The sequence below is a fragment of the Vipera ursinii genome (genome assembly GCF_947247035.1).
Source record: "Vipera ursinii genome assembly, chromosome: 2".
Lineage (NCBI taxonomy): Eukaryota > Metazoa > Chordata > Lepidosauria > Squamata > Viperidae > Vipera > Vipera ursinii.
Window position 1 is genome coordinate 173,052,082 of NC_139513.1, and position 19,542 is coordinate 173,071,623.

The window sequence follows — 19,542 nt, forward strand, 5'->3', positions numbered from 1 at the left end:
TTTGGTGTGTGACTCTTTTATTTTGGACATCTAAAACCTCTTATTCTGTGCTCATAATGCCTACGTAAGTGAGAGTATACAGACAAGTTATACTGTATATGTTTTACTCTAAAATGGGAGTTTTGTTTCTGTTCAGGGGAACTGGCATAGAGTAAATAGTGAAGGAAGAATATTAATTATAAAAGAAAAAAAGTGTATATATTTTGCATTACAAGTAGTCCTCACTTAGCTATCACAATTGGGATCAGTAACTGATGCTAAGCAACATCATTGCTAAGTGAAACATATCTATGAGGTTTTACGATGTCACTTCCCATTCAGTTGTTTAAGCAAATCAATGCAGATTTTAAGAGTAGCTGCATCACAGCAACTTGCAATTTTACTGTTGGTTTCCCCATTGACTCTACTTGTTATAAGCTAGTTGCAAAGCACAGAAATGGCAATCACAAGACAGTGGGACACTGTGACAATTGTAAATTCCCTTCCTCCCCTCTGTTGTGGAACACCCAAATTTTGATCACATGATTGAAGGCACAGTACAACAGTTACAAATGATTGGTCATAAAGTTACTTTTTCAGCCCTGTTGTTTGCACAGTTGCTAAATAGGGCAGTTGTTAAGCAAGGTCTACCTGTATAGAATTTTTTCCTTTTGAGCTGTTGGTACTTCATGCTGATACATGATACATTCAATACTAAAGAACTCAAAAATCTAAACATATTGCAAACTCTTATAATTGCAGAATACCAGGGATCTTGATGGTAAAAAACAGTAACTTAGAACAGTACTTTTTAAATAGTAAAGTAGAATAGTACTTTTTTTAAAAAAAATATTGCGAAATGCATTCCTTATGTAAAAAGCCTGGACCTGATAACTTTCTTAGAAATGGTTTGATGTGGTCTTTTTATGGAGTAAATGCATTTAGCATCTTTTAAGTGGGGGAATAATACAGTAATTCTTGAGCATCAGAATAAATATGCTTCCATGTTTATTTGATGTGTGGAGATAGGTTTATTAGGATGAACTATTGTAACTTCAACTTCTCATAGAGATGCTAGTATTTCAAATATATGAGAAGGTTGGTATTGGGAAGCATATAAACATGCAGTCTTTTTTCTGTGTTCTGAAATGATTCACCGTGGAAAGAATTCCATTGGATTTTTCCTCCCTAGGAACTAAAGTGGAGCAACTGACGATATGTAATGCATCCTGAAAAATACATCTGACTGCTTGAAAATTCAGAAATTGGTTACAAAGCAAAATAATAAATTTACTCATTTCCACAGCTCGATACACACATTTTCCATTTGAAAGGTTGTCTTTTATAATTTGTGTTAATACGATGTATGAATGCAGAGTTTTGTTTTTAAGTATGTGTGTTGGAGCTTCATGGCTAGTTAACAACAACAATAATAAATTATTCACTAGTCATGAAGCTAGTGTTAATAATTAAGTGTATTTATTATTGGCACATCCTATTCTCCATAATTGTTTATTACATTTTAACTTTATGCATACACGACTAGAAAAATCTATATCAATGATAGATACTACAGCTTACCAATTCAAATTTAGCAGCTGTCATTCCTACATTTATATTTCCTGAAATCTGTTGCATAGAACAAACTCATTGTAAATGAAAGCTGCAGCTATCATCCTACTTCATGAATGATTTGGCTCATAGTTATACATTTTGCCAGTGACACGATGACTGATAAGATATGCCTGTTTCTACTTCTGCTTAAACTAGAGAGTTTGATGAGATAGGAGAATAAGATAGTACAAAACACTCAGTCCACACAAACAACAACTAAAATCAATTTGGGAAGAAAAACTTTTCTGTGTTGCCAGTAAGTGATACAGTGCATTATTCCTCTGGACTGGATACTTCTCTGTTATGATCCAGACTGAAATTTGTAGACCTTAACTAATGATTTTATTTATGGTCTCTTATATAAGTTGCATATAAGTAATACTTAGGAGCAAATATTGATTTTCCAGAGTCAAATGAATTTTCATATTTTCTACCCTTTTTATGTTCTTTCATGGCCATTAGCATAACTAATCCTATATATTAGCAATTTTGACCATAGGGTTTTTTTTTCTTTCATTGTGGTAACTTTACATCGTTGTAAAATTGATAACCAAGCTGTTTATTTTAACACTAAACCTAGTAATTTCTAGAACCAACCTTAGTCATTCTCTATTGCCCTCTTTCCAACTGAGCAAATTAGAGAGTGAATATTGCTATCAAATACCTAATTTTACAAGGAGTCATGAAGCAAAACTGAAAAAACATTACAGTATATTAAATATCTCAATATACATTTTTATAAAGTTTTATATATATTTTTCTAGCACTGATGTTACCTAGTTAGGGTAATGAAATGTCTGCAAGAAAACAAGCAAGCTCAGAGAGCACCAAAGACCCCTCGTACATTTTTCTTAAAAGTTTAATATCATCCTTTCCAACTCCTGAATTCCCATAATTCCATGCTTCGTACATAGCTGAAAGATATCAGAACGGGGAACATACTGCACAAATCTGAATTTGCTATTAAGAGCATGTTTAACATTTATAGGTAATCTTCACTCCCTGATATCTAATGTAAAATAGGGTTACAAATGCATGCTCATATAACAAGTAATAGGACCACCTAAAATACTGTATATTAAAGTCATGGCTTCCACTATGTTAACTTTAGCTATAAGCCTATTAGGCATTAATATTGTTGAGGAAAATAATACAATTACATGGAGATATTTACACATCCATAATCGTGGATTCATGGGGAGTGACTTGTACGTAAGCTCCACTCCTGGTTACTTTTTTGGGGTACATCTATGTGGTTTTCTTGGCAGCAATATACAAGTAGATCGCCACTACTTGTATATCGCCAAGGGTATTTTTGACTTTTTAGTCTAGCTTGGTAGTTGCCCAGCCAAATACCTAGCTGCTCCCAATTCGCATAGTTTTCCGGTGTCAGAATAGGGGTCCACTTCAACCATCCTCATAACCACCTACCTCTTTCTTTCAGAGTTCTTAAATGTCTGTAATTTTACACACCCTGAGAGAGCGACTGAGCTGAGCTACTGCTGCTCTCTCACGTCCTGAACCAGGATAAAATCAGCTCTTTTTACCAAATGAACAGGTTCTTCATCGAGATCTGACCCGGCATAAACATTTCTGAGTAAAAAAAAAAAAAACCAAACAAGATCAGGTTTCTGGGTTTAAAGCAGGGGTCTTCAAACTTGGCCCTTTTATGACTTGTGGACTTCAACTCCCAGAATTCCTCAGCCAGGAATTCTGGGAGTTGAAGTCCACAAGTCATAAAAGGGCCAAGTTCGAAGACCCCTGGTTTAAAGGCAGGATTTGGTACAAGTCCAACCGTGAGGACTTCCGTAAACTTAACGTTCCTTCTTACCATTGGTTGATAAGCAACCAACTCTTTTCGCTACTTCCGTCTCCTCCTCCGCCTCTCTAGGAGGCAGTTGGAGAGCTGATCCTTTTGCAGAGCAGCATGGCGAGGGCTTTGAGGAGCGTGCAGGTAATAAACAGGCAAATAATATGTGGGGCGCCGCCACTGGGACTTGGGCACGGAGAGGCGGAGGAGAGAGATTGATTTCCCGTGGGGACGGGAGGGAGCAAAAAAAAAAAAAGATTATCCGAACAACGCATTCCATTTTAGAATTCGGAGTTTTCTCTGTAATTTATTTATTATTTATTTCATTTTATTTTATTAGATTTATATACCGCCCTTTCCCCGAAGGACTCAGGGCGGTTTACAGGGTATTTAAAACCAATCCAGTACAAAAGTTAAAAACAATTAAAAAAAAAAAAGATTAAATCATCACCAGGCTCAAGGTTGGTTGACTCAGCCTTCCATCCTTCCTAGGTAGGTAAAATGAGGACCCAGATTGTTGGGGGCAATGAAGCTGACTTTGTAATAATGCCGCTTGGGGGTGTGTGTGTGAAAGCCCTAATAAGCAGGCATCTACATAGAATGAAGGCTACTGCTAAGCTTGTAAGCCGCCCTGAGTCTTCGGAGAAGGGCGGGATATAAATGGAATTAAAATAAAATAAATAAATAAATAATAAGCAGGCATCTACATAGAATGAAGGCTACTGCTAAGCTTGTAAGCCGCCCTGAGTCTTCGGAGAAGGGCGGGATATAAATGGAATTACCGTAAAATAAATAAATAAAATAAATAAAAATAAAAACCCCAGTTAAAAATTCTCAGCCTGTGCCGGAGAGCTCAAAGAGCCAGGTCTTCAGATCCCGGCGAAATGAAGGAAGGTCGGGGGGGGGGGGGGCAGTCCTAAGCTCCACGGGCAGCTGGTTCCAGAGGGCAGGCGCACGAAATAATGTAGTAGAGTATTCAGTGCAGTACAGTGAAAGCAAATGTGGCATAGATCAGTTTCAACTGTAGAATAATTTTTCTAACCTAGCACAACCGTAATATTTAGTCAGAGCAAATATTGTCCCAAAGGTGTTTTTTCCAAAAGGTAACTGGCTTTTCTTGGTATTTTGCTTGAAAACGTTTCTCTTCTTGGGTGAGGAACCAAAGCAAGAGAAATCCAGCTGCCTTTTGCCAAAGCATCTTTAGGACAATTATGACCTGGATGATTGTGAATCTCCATCAACAGATCAATTACTGCCACAGGCAGGAAGTGTTCTTCTAGCTGAACACGTATTTGGTAAACATATGGAAGAAACCACCTCTTATACCTTTCTGAAGGTTATGTGAGTTTCTCTGCCCTTTAAGCCTTGGGTGGCAGGCTGACCAAATGCAAATAAAAGCAGCCTTTTTCCCCCAACAAGGGTTATGAGGTTAGTTTCTGTCTCTCATACAGACAGATGTCAGGCAGTTTTGCTGGGAAAATAGTCATTTTACAAATTGATCACTTTTTTTGTACTAAACATCTTATTCCCTTTGTCCAGGATGAAGCTGTTTTCCTAAATGGTCACATGAGGCAATTCTGTTGCCATTGCTGCCTGGAGAAAAAGATCCAGGGCAAAGGAGGAACTTGAGATTCATTATTCTTGCTATCTCTGAAACAAAGAAACTATGTAGAAGAAAGAGAAACATTTTCTTTGGGAAATTCTGGACTGCCTTTTATACTGAGGGAAGTCTGGAGACACATACCTAGCTATGAAAAGCATAGGACTTGTATTACTAGTCGTACTGCCTGTCAAGTCTGTAGTTATTGATTTGTATCCCGCCTTTTATTTTTACAAATAACTCACAGCAGCAAACATATCCAACACACTTTCCTCCTCCTATTTTCACCGCAACAACACCCCTGTGAAGTAGTAATTTTATTTTTATTTTCTTTACCCACCAGGGCATGGTTGGCTTTGTGACCGGTGGGGCTTCTGGACTGGGCCGTGCCACAGTGGAACGATTAATACGACAGGGAGGCAGTGCTGCGATTGTGGACCTGCCAACGTCTGATGGCGAAAGCCTGGCTAAGTCCCTGGGAAACAAATGCATCTTTACTCCAGCTGATGTAAAGATTGTTTGATGGGGAGCTGGGGCTTTCTCTCTCCCCAGGTGTGAGTAGGGATATAGAAAAAGAATGTAACAGCAGACCTGGATCATACTCTCAAAACTGTCTTTATTCAGGTGACATCAGAGTTAGATGTGAAGGCTGCACTGGCCACAGCAAAGGAGAAATTTGGACATATAGATATCGGAGTTAACTGTGCTGGGATTGCAGTGGCATTCAAGACATACAATGTGCACAAAGATCATCCTCATAGTTTGGAGGACTTCCAGAGAGTCATCAATGTGAGTATATAGTGAGACAGACCTCTTAGCTCATTATAGATTTCTTATTTGATCTTGTTCCAAGTACTTCCAAGTACTACATGGCATGGGTCCGGGGTACCTCGGGGACCACCTGCTGCCGGCTTCAACTCCCCTCCGCCCTGTGCGTTCCCACAGAGAGGGCCTCCTCAGGGTGCCTCCGGTCAGGGAATGCCGACTGGCGGCCCCCAGGGGGAGAGCCTTCTCTGTGGGTGCCCCGGCTTTGTGGAACCAACTGCCGGTGGAGCTCCGGACGGCATCGGACCTCCGAACTTTCCGTCGTGGTCTGAAGACCCATTTGTTTGAATTGGCCGGTCTGGCCTGATGGGGGAGTTGGGTTTTAAATTGTCATTTTAGATTGCATTATTGTTTTTTTTAATTGGGCACTGATTTAATCTTTGTTTTAACTTTTGTATAGTATTGTATTGTTATTTATATGCCCTGTGAACCGCCCTGAGTCCCCAGGGAGAAGGGCGGTATATAAATTTAATAAAACGTAATAATAAAACGTAAACTTCCAATGTATTATTTTTAAAATTAATATGGCTGCCCTAACAATAAAAACAACAACACAGAACAATAAACAGCTGAGGTAAAAACAGAATCAACACAACCATTGTATAGCCTCTGCCACACATTGGGATTCTCAAGTTTGTAGGGTTGGGACCAAGTACGATCTCTGTGGAGATGATCTTCCAAAGGATGGGTGCCATAACAGAATAAACTTCCTGGACCCTGCCAAATAGTGCTCCTTAATAGATTGACCCAGAACCTGTATTTTCTGGCACGCCTAATGGGGAGAAGCAATCTTGGCAGGAAACGTTTAGATAACTTACCAATTAAATTGCCTTAACATTGTTGCAGTGCTCTTCTTCAGGACTTTAGCCAACTAATATGGTTTTCCAGAACAGTTTATGCCCTTTCAACACCCAGTTCTTAGCTCCTTTCTACTTATCATCTGAGCAAATTTACTGGGTTTTAAATGGTTTTCTAAGCTCCAGTACGTTTTTTAATCCTGGTTTTGTCTTGAGAATATTGTGCCTTCTCCCAAACCTGCAAATTCCTCCTCCTTAGATGTGGATGCTTTCATAATAGCTATCTAAACATGGGAAGAATTGAATTTGCTGTTCGAGGGCCATTCAGAAGGAAAGAATAGTATTGTTTGGCCATGAGTTTATTCTACAGTATTGTGCTGATGGAATGATCTTGCTTGGCAGTGCTGGTTTTGGGGTGGGAAACATAATCAAGATTTTTGAGTTCTTTCATTTCATTTGCGCTTTTCAGGTCAATATTGTTGGGACATTCAATGTGATTCGTCTGCTTGCAAGTGTGATGAGTAAAAATGAGCCAAACTCAGATGGAGAGAGAGGAGTGATCATCAACACTTCCAGTGTGGCTGCCTTTGAGGGACAGGTAAATCCCAAGCTAAACTTTCTTTAGTCAGTTTAGCTTCATTGGCAAAGGCCAGAAATCCATAATTTAAATGCGAATATAGATGAATCCGTCAGTGGTCTTACAATACAGGAGCATTAAAGTATGACTGCTTTAGGAACCAGATTTTGGGGAGGGGACAAAATAGCGATCACATCAATAGAGCAAGAGAGTTCACATTTTTGTAACGGGAGTTAACCATTAGCCCAATTAAGTGATCTTCTAGACCTCTAGCACCATAGAACAGTTGGGCTGGGGGAGAAGGAATGACATGACTTATGGTCCTTGGTGTGGAGTGCCACCATGTCATGCCTCATATGTGATTTTAAAATGCTCACCTGCATTAAACCTACATTTGAGGTTAGTTGGCCCCCGGCACGTGGCCCTTTTATTTCCAGTTCTCTTTCTTTCTTGCCACTTCCTTTCCCTTGGCTCTCCTTAACTTCCACAACTTTATTGCAGTGCTGTTTGGCATTCCAATCAGAACTTTTCCTTGTATATTTCAAAACGTACTTCCTCTACTTATGACCATTTGTTCAGTGACTGCTCAGAGTTATGGTGGGGCTGAACAAAGGGACTTACAACAGATTTCCCAAATTACAGCTGTTTATAGCGCCCCTGCAGTCACGTGATCAAAATTCGGGAGTTTAATAGATTGCCTGCACTTACGACTACAGGGGCAATTCCTTCCATCTATCTATCTCCCTTCCAACTGCCCTTTCAGCCCCCTACACACCGCAGCCCTTAATGCCGTAACTGATTTTTGCCATCTTCTTTCTCCCACTACTGACAAAAGCATGCTCATCCTGGCCCTTCCTGGGCAGCTGCTGGCCACATTCTTCCCCAGGTTGTGCATGGCAGTTTCCTGATGAGACCTGGGGAAGAGTCTCAGAAGGCCAGCAGCTGCCCCGGGAAAGGGCCAGGTCAGGCAGTCGGAGTAAGAAGAGATGGCAAGAGTTAGCTGGGGTGGTAGAATGCAGGATGGTAAGGGTGACTGAAGCTGGGACTCAGCTAGGGCAGCTGTAGCTTCCCAGGACAGCAAGAAGCCCCTTTATGCGTGATGCTGCTAGACTGGACTGGGCATTGTGCTGCAGCTTGGGTTTCTTTCTTCTTTTTGGCGTGTTCCACGGCATGCCAAAAAGTCGCTTTGTGCTGCACTGCTGAGCTAGGCTGGGGCTGGGCTGTGCCTTGTGCTCTTAGGGGCTTCTTGCATCCCCAGAGTTGTGTGTACCAAGAAGTCTTGAGAGTTGCAGTGTATTCTTTTCCCAGCTTCCCTATTTTCACATCCATGCACTCTGCATCCTCTTTTCCCCGGCCTCTGAGTTTGTACTGCACTGCAGAATCCCCCCCCCCAAACTCTTGCATGGCTTGTGCTGGGCATCCCAGAGGCTCTCCCGCTCTCCAGTGGCACCCCCTTGCTCCTTACCTGGAACTCCTTCCCCTTCCCACTTAGAACCAATACGTCTGGAGTTCTAACAAGCACCGTGACTGCAAGAATTGCTGTTCTTAAGCAAGATGTGGTCATGTGATGCCATACTTTATGACCACACCACTTAGCAATGTAAATTCCAAAGCCAAATGTGGTCGTAATTTGAGGACTATCTGTATGCTCTTAGCAAGTGAATATGTTTTATTGTATCCTTTTGAGAAACTAAGCTCTTCTTTTTTTCATTACGCAGGTGGGACAGGCTGCCTATTCGGCTTCCAAAGGAGGCATTTTGTCAATGACACTACCCATCGCCCGAGATCTTGCCCCTCTTGGGATTCGTGTTGTTACCATTGCGCCAGGTAACTAAAACCACCCTGAATTTAAGCCCTAGGAGAGAAAAGTATTTCTTTTAAAAGGTGTTTAGTCCTGGAATGGCAGGACTATCTGCAAATGACCTCAACCTTCCTCAAACACTTAAGCCTTATGTAATGTAATGGATTATGTACATACATCAGTTATGTAATAGATTATACAAACACTATGTTTTCATAATCAATTTTGAACGTTTCACTAATTTACCTTATTTTGTTGGCTTACTAGTTCAAAGGACTCCTCAGCAATCTCTTATCTCAGACTTCAGCAGTGCATGACCTAAGATCACTCCATACTTAATTCCTGGAGTACACAGCACATTATGGCCTACTGCTTAATAGGGGTGACAATGTGTAACACTAGGAGTAGCAGCCCTGAGCAGCTTTTGTTTCTTCCAGGGCTCTTTGAGACACCTCTATTGGGGACACTTCCTGAAAAAGTTCGGACATTCCTGGCACGACAGGTGCCCTTCCCAAGTCGCCTTGGGTCTCCAGACGAATATGCACATTTGGTACAATGCATAGCGGAGAATCCTATGCTAAATGGTGAAGTAATACGGCTTGATGGGGCTATCCGAATGCAGCCCTGAGCCATAGCCCAAGCCTGCAAGAAAAAAAGGTTGTTCTCCTTGGATCATAATCACAGTACTGAAATCAAGGTTGGCAAAAGACATGATTTAACATCTGACATTGAATAAATCAATAATCAGATATTGTTCTTTTCTTTCACTTGCTGTATAGGCTCACCCTGACACCCACTCCCCCATTGCTAGTAGCCATACTGAAAGCTATATTTTTATGGATCTCCAATTTCTTTTAACAGACTTCCCTCTAATTCTGAAATACAGAGACAATTGTTTCTGGCTAAAGTCACCCTGATTTATTTAACCATGGTTTATCAAACCATAAATGTCCAGGGGTCGATAAAAGGCTATGTTGTAAACCATGGTTTGCAAAGTTGTTGATTTCAAAATTGACCATATAATTTTTACATGTAAGTGTGTTGGGGTCATGATGTCTGTCTCTTCTCTCACTACGTTTCTGTATTTTGGTAACCCAGACCCACCATTGGGGTGTGTGATTTGGGGGGGGGGCATACTTCCTAATATATTTTAAAGCAGGGAGTGAGATGAGAGATAATGTAAATTGCTATTTCCACACTGTAAAAATCAAGAGATTAAAAGCAGTGTTTAATAAATGCAACTTTTAGGACTGTACATGTTGAGAAAGTGATTTAGAAAACGCACTTTGGACTTGGTGCAAGCTCAGTACTTCTCTGCTTTTCATTAAAGCAACCTGAAAATTTGCTTTTTCAGGCTTGTGCTGAAGCCTGAAAACAGTCAGGTTGCTTTAATGAAGAGAAAATAAGGGCCAGGTTATATGTGCTAGTTTTGAATCCTTTTGTCGTTTCCGACGTATGGGCTTTTCAAGTGACTCTGAGGCTAACATCGAATGTTATTGCTTGACACTTTTTCAAAGTGCGCAGGGTTTTGCCCACATTTTTCAGTGTTTCTGAAGTGCCCCCCCCAGTGCCATTTAAAAGATATATGGTAACAAATATTACGTACCTCTGGTTTATTGAACTATATGAATACATAGCTTTTTGGTCTAGCGGCTTTCCTCAGCTGTAATTCTGCTCGTGTAATTTTCATTTCTCTCATAAAGAAGAGTGAGTGTAAAATGTCTCCAGATAACCAAATGCAAAAGAAACCTGGAGAGTGGGGGTGGGGGTGGGGAGACAGAGAAGAAAGAAGAGCAGTTGGAAAGGAAGTTCCAAAACATGAGTTTGGCAGAAAGATTCCAGTCTTGGTTCAGTAAAGTCTCTTTTGAAATAAAATTCAGATCTGATCTGGAGAGTTTCCCATAAGGTTCTGTTGCTTTTCTCTTTGAAAAGAGTGAATGATGGCTTCTCTGGAGCACAGTGACTTGCTTGGTTCTAGGGATTATCTTATTTTCATATACCGATAGTGCCTTATTCAGTGACTGTTTGCAATTATGACGGTGCTGGAAAAAATAATTACAAATAAGCCTGCATTTATAATCTTTGTAGCATTCCCCCAGTCATCTGATTGCCATTACAGTGAGTAAACATTGTCCTGTGCCTGTTCTTTTTCTCCCCCATTGCAGAGTAGAGAGAATGGAGAGGAAGGGACTACAAGAGAGTAAGCAGGCATACAAGGGTCTTCAAACTTGGCCCTTTTATGACTTGTGGACTTCAACTCCCAGAATTCCTCAGCCAGGCATGCTGGCTGAGGAATTCTGGGAGTTGAAGTCCACAAGTCAGAGAAGGGCCAAGTTTGAAGGCCTCTGCAATAGAGAATGCACCAGGTGCTGTGCATAGTGCACTTGTGGCTGCTAGCACCACCACATTCATTTCAATCTGTAGTCCCTATTGTGTGCCTGCTTTCCCACTTGTAATCTCTTCTCCAGATTAATTCCTTCCTTGCTAATTATCCCAACACTGGGATGAGCATTCCAAAGGATGGGGGCATGGTTAGAAGGCAAACCAAGTGTGAAACTGATTGGTCTTGTCAGTTTCAAGTCGGCTTGAAGGGCAAAGGGGCCAGAGGGGAAAAAAGAAGGCATAATTTCCCACATATGATTTCCCACTTAGGGACTGCTTTGCTTAAGGACCGAGCTGCCAGTCCCAAATGTAAGGACTACCTGTGCTATAAGCACAAACCTGGATGACAAAACATGCATCGTAATACAAATACTACAACTTGTATCCTGCAAGCTGATGTGTAAGTGTATAACTGCAGCATTTACAGGATAATATTGTCACCACACATCTGTCATTTTAGTTTGTCGAAAATGAGGATAAATGTAAACTTAAGTACTTAACCTGGGAGTCCCCCATGTGAGATGAAGAAGTGAACCCTGTGGGATTATAGTTAGCTTTGATCGTACAATGGCTCGTTTGTCAAGGAGATGACTTACAAACTATTATGAATGAAATCATTAGACAATAAATACTCAACATTTTTTTTAATCCCATTTGTATCCCGCCCTTCTCCGAAGACTCAGGGCGGCTTACAATCTAAGCACAAATCAATGTGCTTAGCAATAGCCTTCATTCTATGTATATGCCTGCTTATTAGGGCTTTCAGGCCCCCCCAAGCAGCATTATTACAAAGTCAGCTTATTGCCCCCAACAATCTGGGTCCTCATTTTACCTACCTTGGAAGGCTGAGTCAACCTTGAGCCTGGTGGGATGAACCTGCACTAATTTCAGGCAGCTGGTGTTACTTAAGGAGGCATTAGCCCATTTTGATCCTCTGAATATGGTATATATCCATACAGATTTTGTGTAATGTTTTATGTACCAGACATCTGATCCTGAAACAACTACTCCCCAAATTTCAAAGCTCTACATCAGACATGTCAAACTTGTGACGTCACACGACGTATCAGGACTGTTTTGCCATTGCTGGCAATGGGGTGGGCACGGCTTCCGCATGATACATCCGGCCCGCGGGCCGGCAGTTTGACACCCCTGCTTTACATGATCATATTTAAACAGGTTCAGGCTGCATTTCAAGCCCAGGCTGGTATCACTCTTCTGCAGCCACCGGAGACGTCCTTTTTCCATAAGAAAATCAACTTTACATTGCATACCAAAACTGTTGCCAGCTGCATCTTCCATTAGCGGCTGCTAGTATTAAACTGCAAATAATAGTGGGCTGTAGGTGCATTGGTGTAGACCTCTTTCTCCAGATACCGCAAGCTGTTAAAGAAAAGAATGTAGTCAAATTGTATGGAAAAGATTATGACCTCATTTGTCCCAGGGCTGAAATCCTTCACTGACAGAATTTAATCTAGGAATATATAGAAACCAGACATGTGTATAATGCATTTCTCTGATTGAGTAAATACGTATAGCATCTTGATGTCTCTGGTTTTTGGCTGACTAGGTAGATTTTTTAGATAGTTATGAGCAGCATATTTATTTTGAAACGCAGCCCTGGAAAAAAGGTTCAGAAAAATATGAAAATTAATATTTCACTTCCAGTCTGCCTGTTTTTCCAGCATACAGCTTTCCATCTGCAGCTTAATTATTAATGATATCTGTACACCTCCCAACGAGTCTAATTGGTTCACAAATAATCATCATTAATAAAACAATAGGGGAATAAACAAGAAGGAATAAAAGAGAACAAACCAGGCAGGAAAAAAGAAAAACAGGCCCACACAAGCTAATGGGGCTTTTAATCACTCTTGCCAAAGGCCTAGCTGAAGTACCAGGGTTTTCAGGCTTTTTGAAATACCAGCAAGGGGGCGGGGTGTGGGTGTGTGAACTGGATCTTGGGGAAGCTCATTCCAGAGAGCAGGCACTACAACAGAACAGGCATACTTGGAAAGCCTTTCAGATGACACTTTTTAACTGGAAGTACCTACAAGCATGCCAAATAGTAGTAGGTGGTTCAAGGACGAAGCTTGCAGAGCTCCGTTCTTTTGCATCTTACAGTTTCTCACTCTGTTGCCTCTTAGTCACCTCAAAGCCAGGAAAATGCCTCTCAGGCTTCTGTGCAATGTTTTTTTACCCCTGGATTACTTACTTGGATTTCTGGGCATTCGCCAATTCCTGGTTGTAATTGTCCAGGCTCTTCTCCAGCTGCGCGCGGAAGTTCTGCTCCTGCTCCTCCAGCTGCATGGCCGCACGAGCTGCCAGTTCCCTCTGTCTGTCCCACTCAGCCTCCCGTTGCCTTTCCTGTTGCCGAAGTCTCTGCAGGGGAACAAAGAGGCCCACGAAATGTGAGAACAGACAGGTAGGGCAGATGGGGCAATCCCCGGTTCCAAATTTTTAGCACACCACAAACTGAAACAGGAGAGAAGTAGGCAAGATATTGTACTACTGCACTCTCAACCTCTAGCCCAGGGGTCAGCAACCTGAAACAGTGAAAGAGCCACTCGGAACCGGTTCCCTCACAAAAGGAAAAACTGGGAGCCGCAAAAAATATGCGCGCATGTGCGTACATGCGCACATGCGCAGAACAGGGTTTGACTGAAGAGTGGAGCCAAGGCGAGATATGCACCTACCCTGCATATTTGAATTGATTGGTTGAACTTTTTTAGTCCCACTTTTTTTTCTTTTGGACTGCACATGGCAGAGGACTGGGAGCCGCAGGAGACAGCTGAAAGAGCCGCATGCGGCTCCGGAGCCGCGGGTTGCAGACCTGTGCTCTAGCCCATACTGATGGTGCTCACACAAACCCACTGAGCTTTCGTAAGGATTCACAGAGAGAGAGAGAGAGTACGTGTGAAGCACTTTCCAAGCCCTTGAAACTGCAAAATGTGTAAGAGGGAATTAGCTGGCTTCCAAGTTTTGTCACCAACCCTCTCGTACAATTAATAAGTGTGGGCAAAGGAAATATATTGACTGATGCTAGGCTCAGGGAAAGGAAAAAGTAATAAACTCGTAAATGAGGACTTTTCCAAGACCATATTTTTCCCCAGAAATGACTGTTAGGAAAAACCTTAGCAGCTTTAATACAGTATGCGTGGACTTCAGCTCTCAAAACTGCCCAGCCAGTATACACGTCTTAAGGTTGCCACGGTTGAGATATACTCGAGAGGATACAATTTTGCCCTAAAAGGAGACAATTGCAACTCCAGATCACTTAAACCTCTCAGCCCAAGTTAAAAGCCTCCGTATGAGCAACTCATATGTCTGGCAGAATTATTCTCCCCTCCCAGGGAAGAATGGAAACAAAAGAATCTTCACGCCCATTAAGATCTTACAACAATATGCAGTTTCTGAGTTTGTTCACGGGGTAATCACAGAACAAGATTCTTCCTTTTTGCCTTGCCTTGATTATGAATTGTTAGCCCGGTACAGACCAATCCAGGCTAACACAAATAAATACTTTATGTTACTGTGCAAAGCCTCACCTATTACAGGTAGTCCTCAACTTACAACAGATCATTTAGAGACCGTTCGAAGTTACAAGGGCACTGAAAAAAGCGGCTTATTGCCACTTATTACAACTGTTACGCCATCTCCATGGTCACGTGATCAAAATCCAGACATTTGACAACAGAATCATATTTATGACTGCTGCAGTGTCCGTGTGTGTGTGTCACGTGATCACTTTTTTTGCGGCCTTCTGGCAAGCAAAGTCAAGGGGGAAGCCAGATTCACTTAACTGTGTTACTAACTTGAACAACTGCACTGATTCATTTGACAACCGTGGCAAGAGAGGTCATAAGATGGAACAAAATTCACTTAACTGCCTGTCTTAGCAACAGAAATTTTAAGCTCAGTTGTGGTCGTAAGATGAGGACGGCCTGTACCTGTTTCCCATGTTTGTGGTCATTCCTCCACAGGAGCCGGTTCCTCCAGCCCTCCCGTTCTCATCCCTCACCTGGTTTTCTCGGCACTGTTCTTTCTGCTTTTGCCACACCGCCTGCAACTGCTCAGGGCTCATCCCCTTCCAGCGGTCAGTAATCACACGGTTTGACCCCAACAAGCTTCTAGCAACGCTAGGGTCCTCCAACAGGAGATTGCCAGTCAGATGGTTGTGGATCTCAGCATAGTTATCATCCTGTTCACGCTGCTGGGATAGACGTTGCTGCTCTGCAACCTCTGCCGCCTGGTTCAGAGGCAAAAGAAAAGAGGTGAGCTAACAAGGGGTTGGCATTCCCCTCGCCCATGCCCTCAGTCAATCGTTGAGGGACACGAAATCTTCCCACATTCACCTTTCTTGAAGGCAGTATTCTGGGACACGGTATAGAGAAATGGCTGGGAGAATCCAAAAGTACCTGCGCTCGATTAAAGTCTGCGACTGCCACAGCTTTAGCCCTGCGACATTCTTCCTCTAATTGTGCCAGCTCCTGGGCTCGCAAATCCAGCTCTATTCTTTTTTTGTCGTCCAGATTATCTGCAAGGTCGGGAGGGTAAAACAGGTGCAATACAAGACAATCTATACAAAACATACCCCACTTAATTACAGGTTATCGAATTACAGTTGTGGATATTCTTCCTTTCCTTATACCCAAATGGTTTGTGGCAGAGCCAGCGCAGGGAGCAGGTGGATGTTATTTTTCATAGTAGCAGCTGCAGAGCAACATTTCTTTTGTTGACTTCCTGTGGAGGTACAGTTCATCCCAAGAACAACTCTGCTTCTCGTTCCCCAACCCAAACATACCTGCATATTTCTGATCAGCAAGTTCCTTCTTCTGTTTATTACTCTGCTCCTCCAGCGCATGCTTGTTCTGCTCCTTCTGCAGTTTTTGGCGGGCAGCTGCATTCAGATCCTCACCAGAAAAGCGCTGCATGCTAGAAGGGCCGCAGCGTGGGTCGTCATCACTCACACGGGCCGGCTGCCCTTTGCGTACCGCCGCAGGGTCATGGATATCCCACTCCCGTCGCATAGAAGGCTGCTGCTCCCGCTCACGGAACTTCACCAGATCCTGGCATAAATGTTTCTTCTGCTGGTGCCCCTCTTCCTCCAACATCTGGGCAATCTTGTCACACTGCACCCTGTCTGCATCTGTACAAAAAAGGATAGTGCTACGCAGTGCACAATTTGTGCCATGTGCCCCTATGAAATAAAATAGGATGGGGTGGATATTCTGCACCAAATTAATGAAAATGTAACATCCAGAAAATGCAAACTCTATGGAAATGAAAAGCCACACCCCCTCCCCAAGCATACCAAAGATCTGTGGAAATTTTAGGCTTATACTGCAATTGTAGCAATATCCCATATAGTTTGAACTGACAAGCTTTCGTATATGGTTATTTATCGATAGGTTAATATATTGGATAAACTAACTATCCAATTGGCCCAAAATTTCTGTTGGTAAGCGAGACATTTGTTAAGTGAGTTTTGCCCCATTGTCTGCAACATTACTTGCCACAGTGAATCACTGCACCTTTTAAATTAGTAACACGGTTGTTAAGTGAATCTGGCTTCCCCACTGACTTTGCTTGTCAGAAAGTTGCAAAGAGTGATCACATATAAATATAAGAGCCTTGGTGGAGCAGTGGGCTAATGCCTCCTCAAGTAACACCAGCTGCCTGCAATTAGTGCAGGTTCGAGTCCCACCAGGCTCAAGGTTGACTCAGCCTTCCATCCTTCCGAGGTAGGTAAAATGAGGACCCAGATTGTTGGGGGCAATAAGCTGACTTTGTAATAATGCCGCTTGGGCGGGGGTGAAAACCCTAACAAGCAGGCATATACATAGAATGAAGGCTAAGCTTGTAAGCCGCCCTGAGTCTTCGGAGAAGGGCGGGATATAAATGGAATTAAAATAAAATAAATAAATAAAATAAATGAACCAGTTGCCAAGCATCTGAATTTTGATCACATGACCATGGGGTTGCTGTAACAGGTGTGTTACAGCACCTCTAAGTCACTTCTTTCAGTGATGTTGCAACTTCAAATGGTCACTAAATGAACTATTACAAGTCGAGGACTACCTGTACTTTGTCATCCACACTGACCCCCCAATTGATTTTCAGCCATAATTGAAATGAGGGGATCAGAAAACCCATTAAATTGCATTAAATCAGACTATCATACTAAAGATGCATTGTGCGTACAGTGTGACTGAATTCTGATTGCATTTTTTTTTCTGGCTGACTTTTTGCTGTGTGTGGGTGTTAATGCTAAGAAAGATTTTTATCCCTCTCCCACACCAAACCTCATCCCCTCGCCCCAGACGGCAGAACATTTCACCCACATCAATTCAATGACGACACTATCTACAAGATTTCCTGAGAGCCTCTAAAAAATAGGGATGTTCAGTACAACCACCCGGGAATTGTTCACCCTTATATTTACAAATCACAGTCATTAATTGGGCTCTCACATTAAGTCATAATGTGGTTTGTTTTGATTTTGTATGTTGATGTAGCATGGTTAAGTATAGTTGTGTTAATTGAAGCTGATGGGTTATATTGTGTGAAATTCAGACAACCTTATTTGGCCTTGCTGATCTTTACAGCGTTGAATGGTCGATGCCCAAGTATCTAAACGGATATTTTTTCCTTTTGTCTACTTGTCAGGACACTGTTTTTCTGATAAATGAAGATAGGGAACTTGTGCAAAAAAGGCACTTCATCTTACGGCACCTCACCTGAGGAATTGTCATTTTAAGCAGGCTCCTCCACCCTTTCATTACCCAATGTCTTCCTTCTCTGTGTTAATTATTGTCTTTTATTGTCTTTTAATTTATAATTCATGAAGAATTGTAATTGTTGTAGGGCAGGCTACAATAACACTGCTCTGTTGAGCGAATAAGGAACAGAAGCTAAAGGAGAAAGCTATTAACGCTGCATAGGAACTTGACTTAGGATATTGTTGAATAAAAATGACAGATGGCGCTTGTCCATAGGAAATAGATATTATAGATAATGTAAGACTATATTAAATGCAGTGTTAACTACTATTTTAAAAGAGCCCTAATTTTCTTGATCACCTTGATCTACCTCACAAAGCTTTCTGAACTATTCTTCTAATGTTGGGCATTTTGATGATACGATGCTCACCTATTTCCAACTACAGTCTCTGCAGTCATAATGGTTAAGAAGCCAAGGTTATTTTATTGTTTCCAAAATAAGAATGGAGAGTTACAACCTTTCTGCACGTCTGCAGAATGTTAGCATAGGTACAGCCTTGCTTTGTGAAGCTAGATCTATAGGTTTGAAACTCACTTCAACCTTATTCAGTTGTCTCCCCATGGAATATGGTTCTAAAGCCATTATCAGTTAACTCAGGCTGTCTCCCATACTGGAGACTCCCACACTGTCTCCTGGAGAAAAACAATGCTGAAACCTGAAGGTAATATAACTGTGCAACTAACTCAAGTGAATTTTATCTATTTATTACTTCCAGAATGCATGGCTCGATAACACAGTGCAGCCAGGTTGTTTTAAAAATGGATAGAACAAATAAAATATAATAAGGGGCTCAGCAGGGAAGCTGCTGCTCTGTCACCATCTTAGCTCTGCTTCCTCAATAATAAGCATACTTTATGGAACTATTGTAAACTTAATGTTTGAAAGGCTTGGAGCTTAAGTACCTGTTGAAAAATATCCGCCAGGATGTACCCAGTCTGTATTTTAAGATATTTGGAGAAAGCCCTGCACTTGCTGCTGTGGAAGGGCATCACAGCTTGGCTACAACCCAAGGAATCATGGCATTATTAATAAATGCTTAAGATGTACCTCATTACAAAGACCTTTGGTTATGACTTTGATTGTGCACAACTCACCACTATGCAGGACTTTATTCCTTCTTATTTTATCAATATACAATAAAAGTGAAGCTCCAGACCTCCATGGAAGTTATTTCAAAGTTTCACTGCCAATAAATCCATCTACCTGAGAACTGTATCTTTGCATATCTTTGATATGATGTAAATCTTCTTTCTTTCTTGCAACTATTTCAGTACTAGTTCATTATTATACCATCCGTATGCTTTTACTGCATATTTCACATGGTAAGACACAAAGAAGGATTGCGAGACACAACCCCATTTTTCTTGTTGTGCT

The 19,542-nt window shown here is 41.7% G+C and overlaps 2 protein-coding genes across 4 annotated transcripts in view; one reads left to right on the plus strand and one right to left on the minus strand.

The window, feature by feature from the left end:
- Positions 1 to 3,469: 3,469 nt before the first annotated feature.
- Positions 3,470 to 9,750, plus strand: HSD17B10 (hydroxysteroid 17-beta dehydrogenase 10). The gene is made up of 6 exons (XM_083354516.1): positions 3,470 to 3,547; positions 5,347 to 5,511; positions 5,628 to 5,792; positions 7,095 to 7,223; positions 8,921 to 9,029; positions 9,441 to 9,750. The coding sequence occupies exons 1-6, from the start codon at positions 3,521 to 3,523 to the stop codon at positions 9,629 to 9,631; spliced, it is 786 nt and encodes a 261-aa protein (XP_083210642.1). The 5' UTR covers positions 3,470 to 3,520; the 3' UTR covers positions 9,632 to 9,750.
- A 216-nt stretch (positions 9,751 to 9,966) lies between these two features.
- RIBC1 (RIB43A domain with coiled-coils 1) overlaps positions 9,967 to 19,542 on the minus strand; it is a 12,460-nt gene continuing 2,884 nt past the window's right edge. The window contains exons 3-8 of one of the 3 annotated variants that reach the window (XM_083354515.1): positions 16,190 to 16,534; positions 15,804 to 15,922; positions 15,407 to 15,634; positions 13,601 to 13,767; positions 12,660 to 12,768; positions 9,967 to 10,752 (exon numbers count right to left, since the gene is read on the minus strand). In XM_083354515.1, coding sequence (XP_083210641.1) covers positions 12,687 to 12,768; positions 13,601 to 13,767; positions 15,407 to 15,634; positions 15,804 to 15,922; positions 16,190 to 16,534 — 941 coding nt within the window. In that variant the 3' untranslated portion in view covers positions 9,967 to 10,752; positions 12,660 to 12,686. Of the gene's footprint in view, positions 10,753 to 12,331; positions 12,769 to 13,600; positions 13,768 to 15,406; positions 15,635 to 15,803; positions 15,923 to 16,189; positions 17,165 to 19,542 lie in introns of those variants that run through there. The other 2 variants (XM_083354513.1, XM_083354514.1) reach the window with 2 other exon arrangements.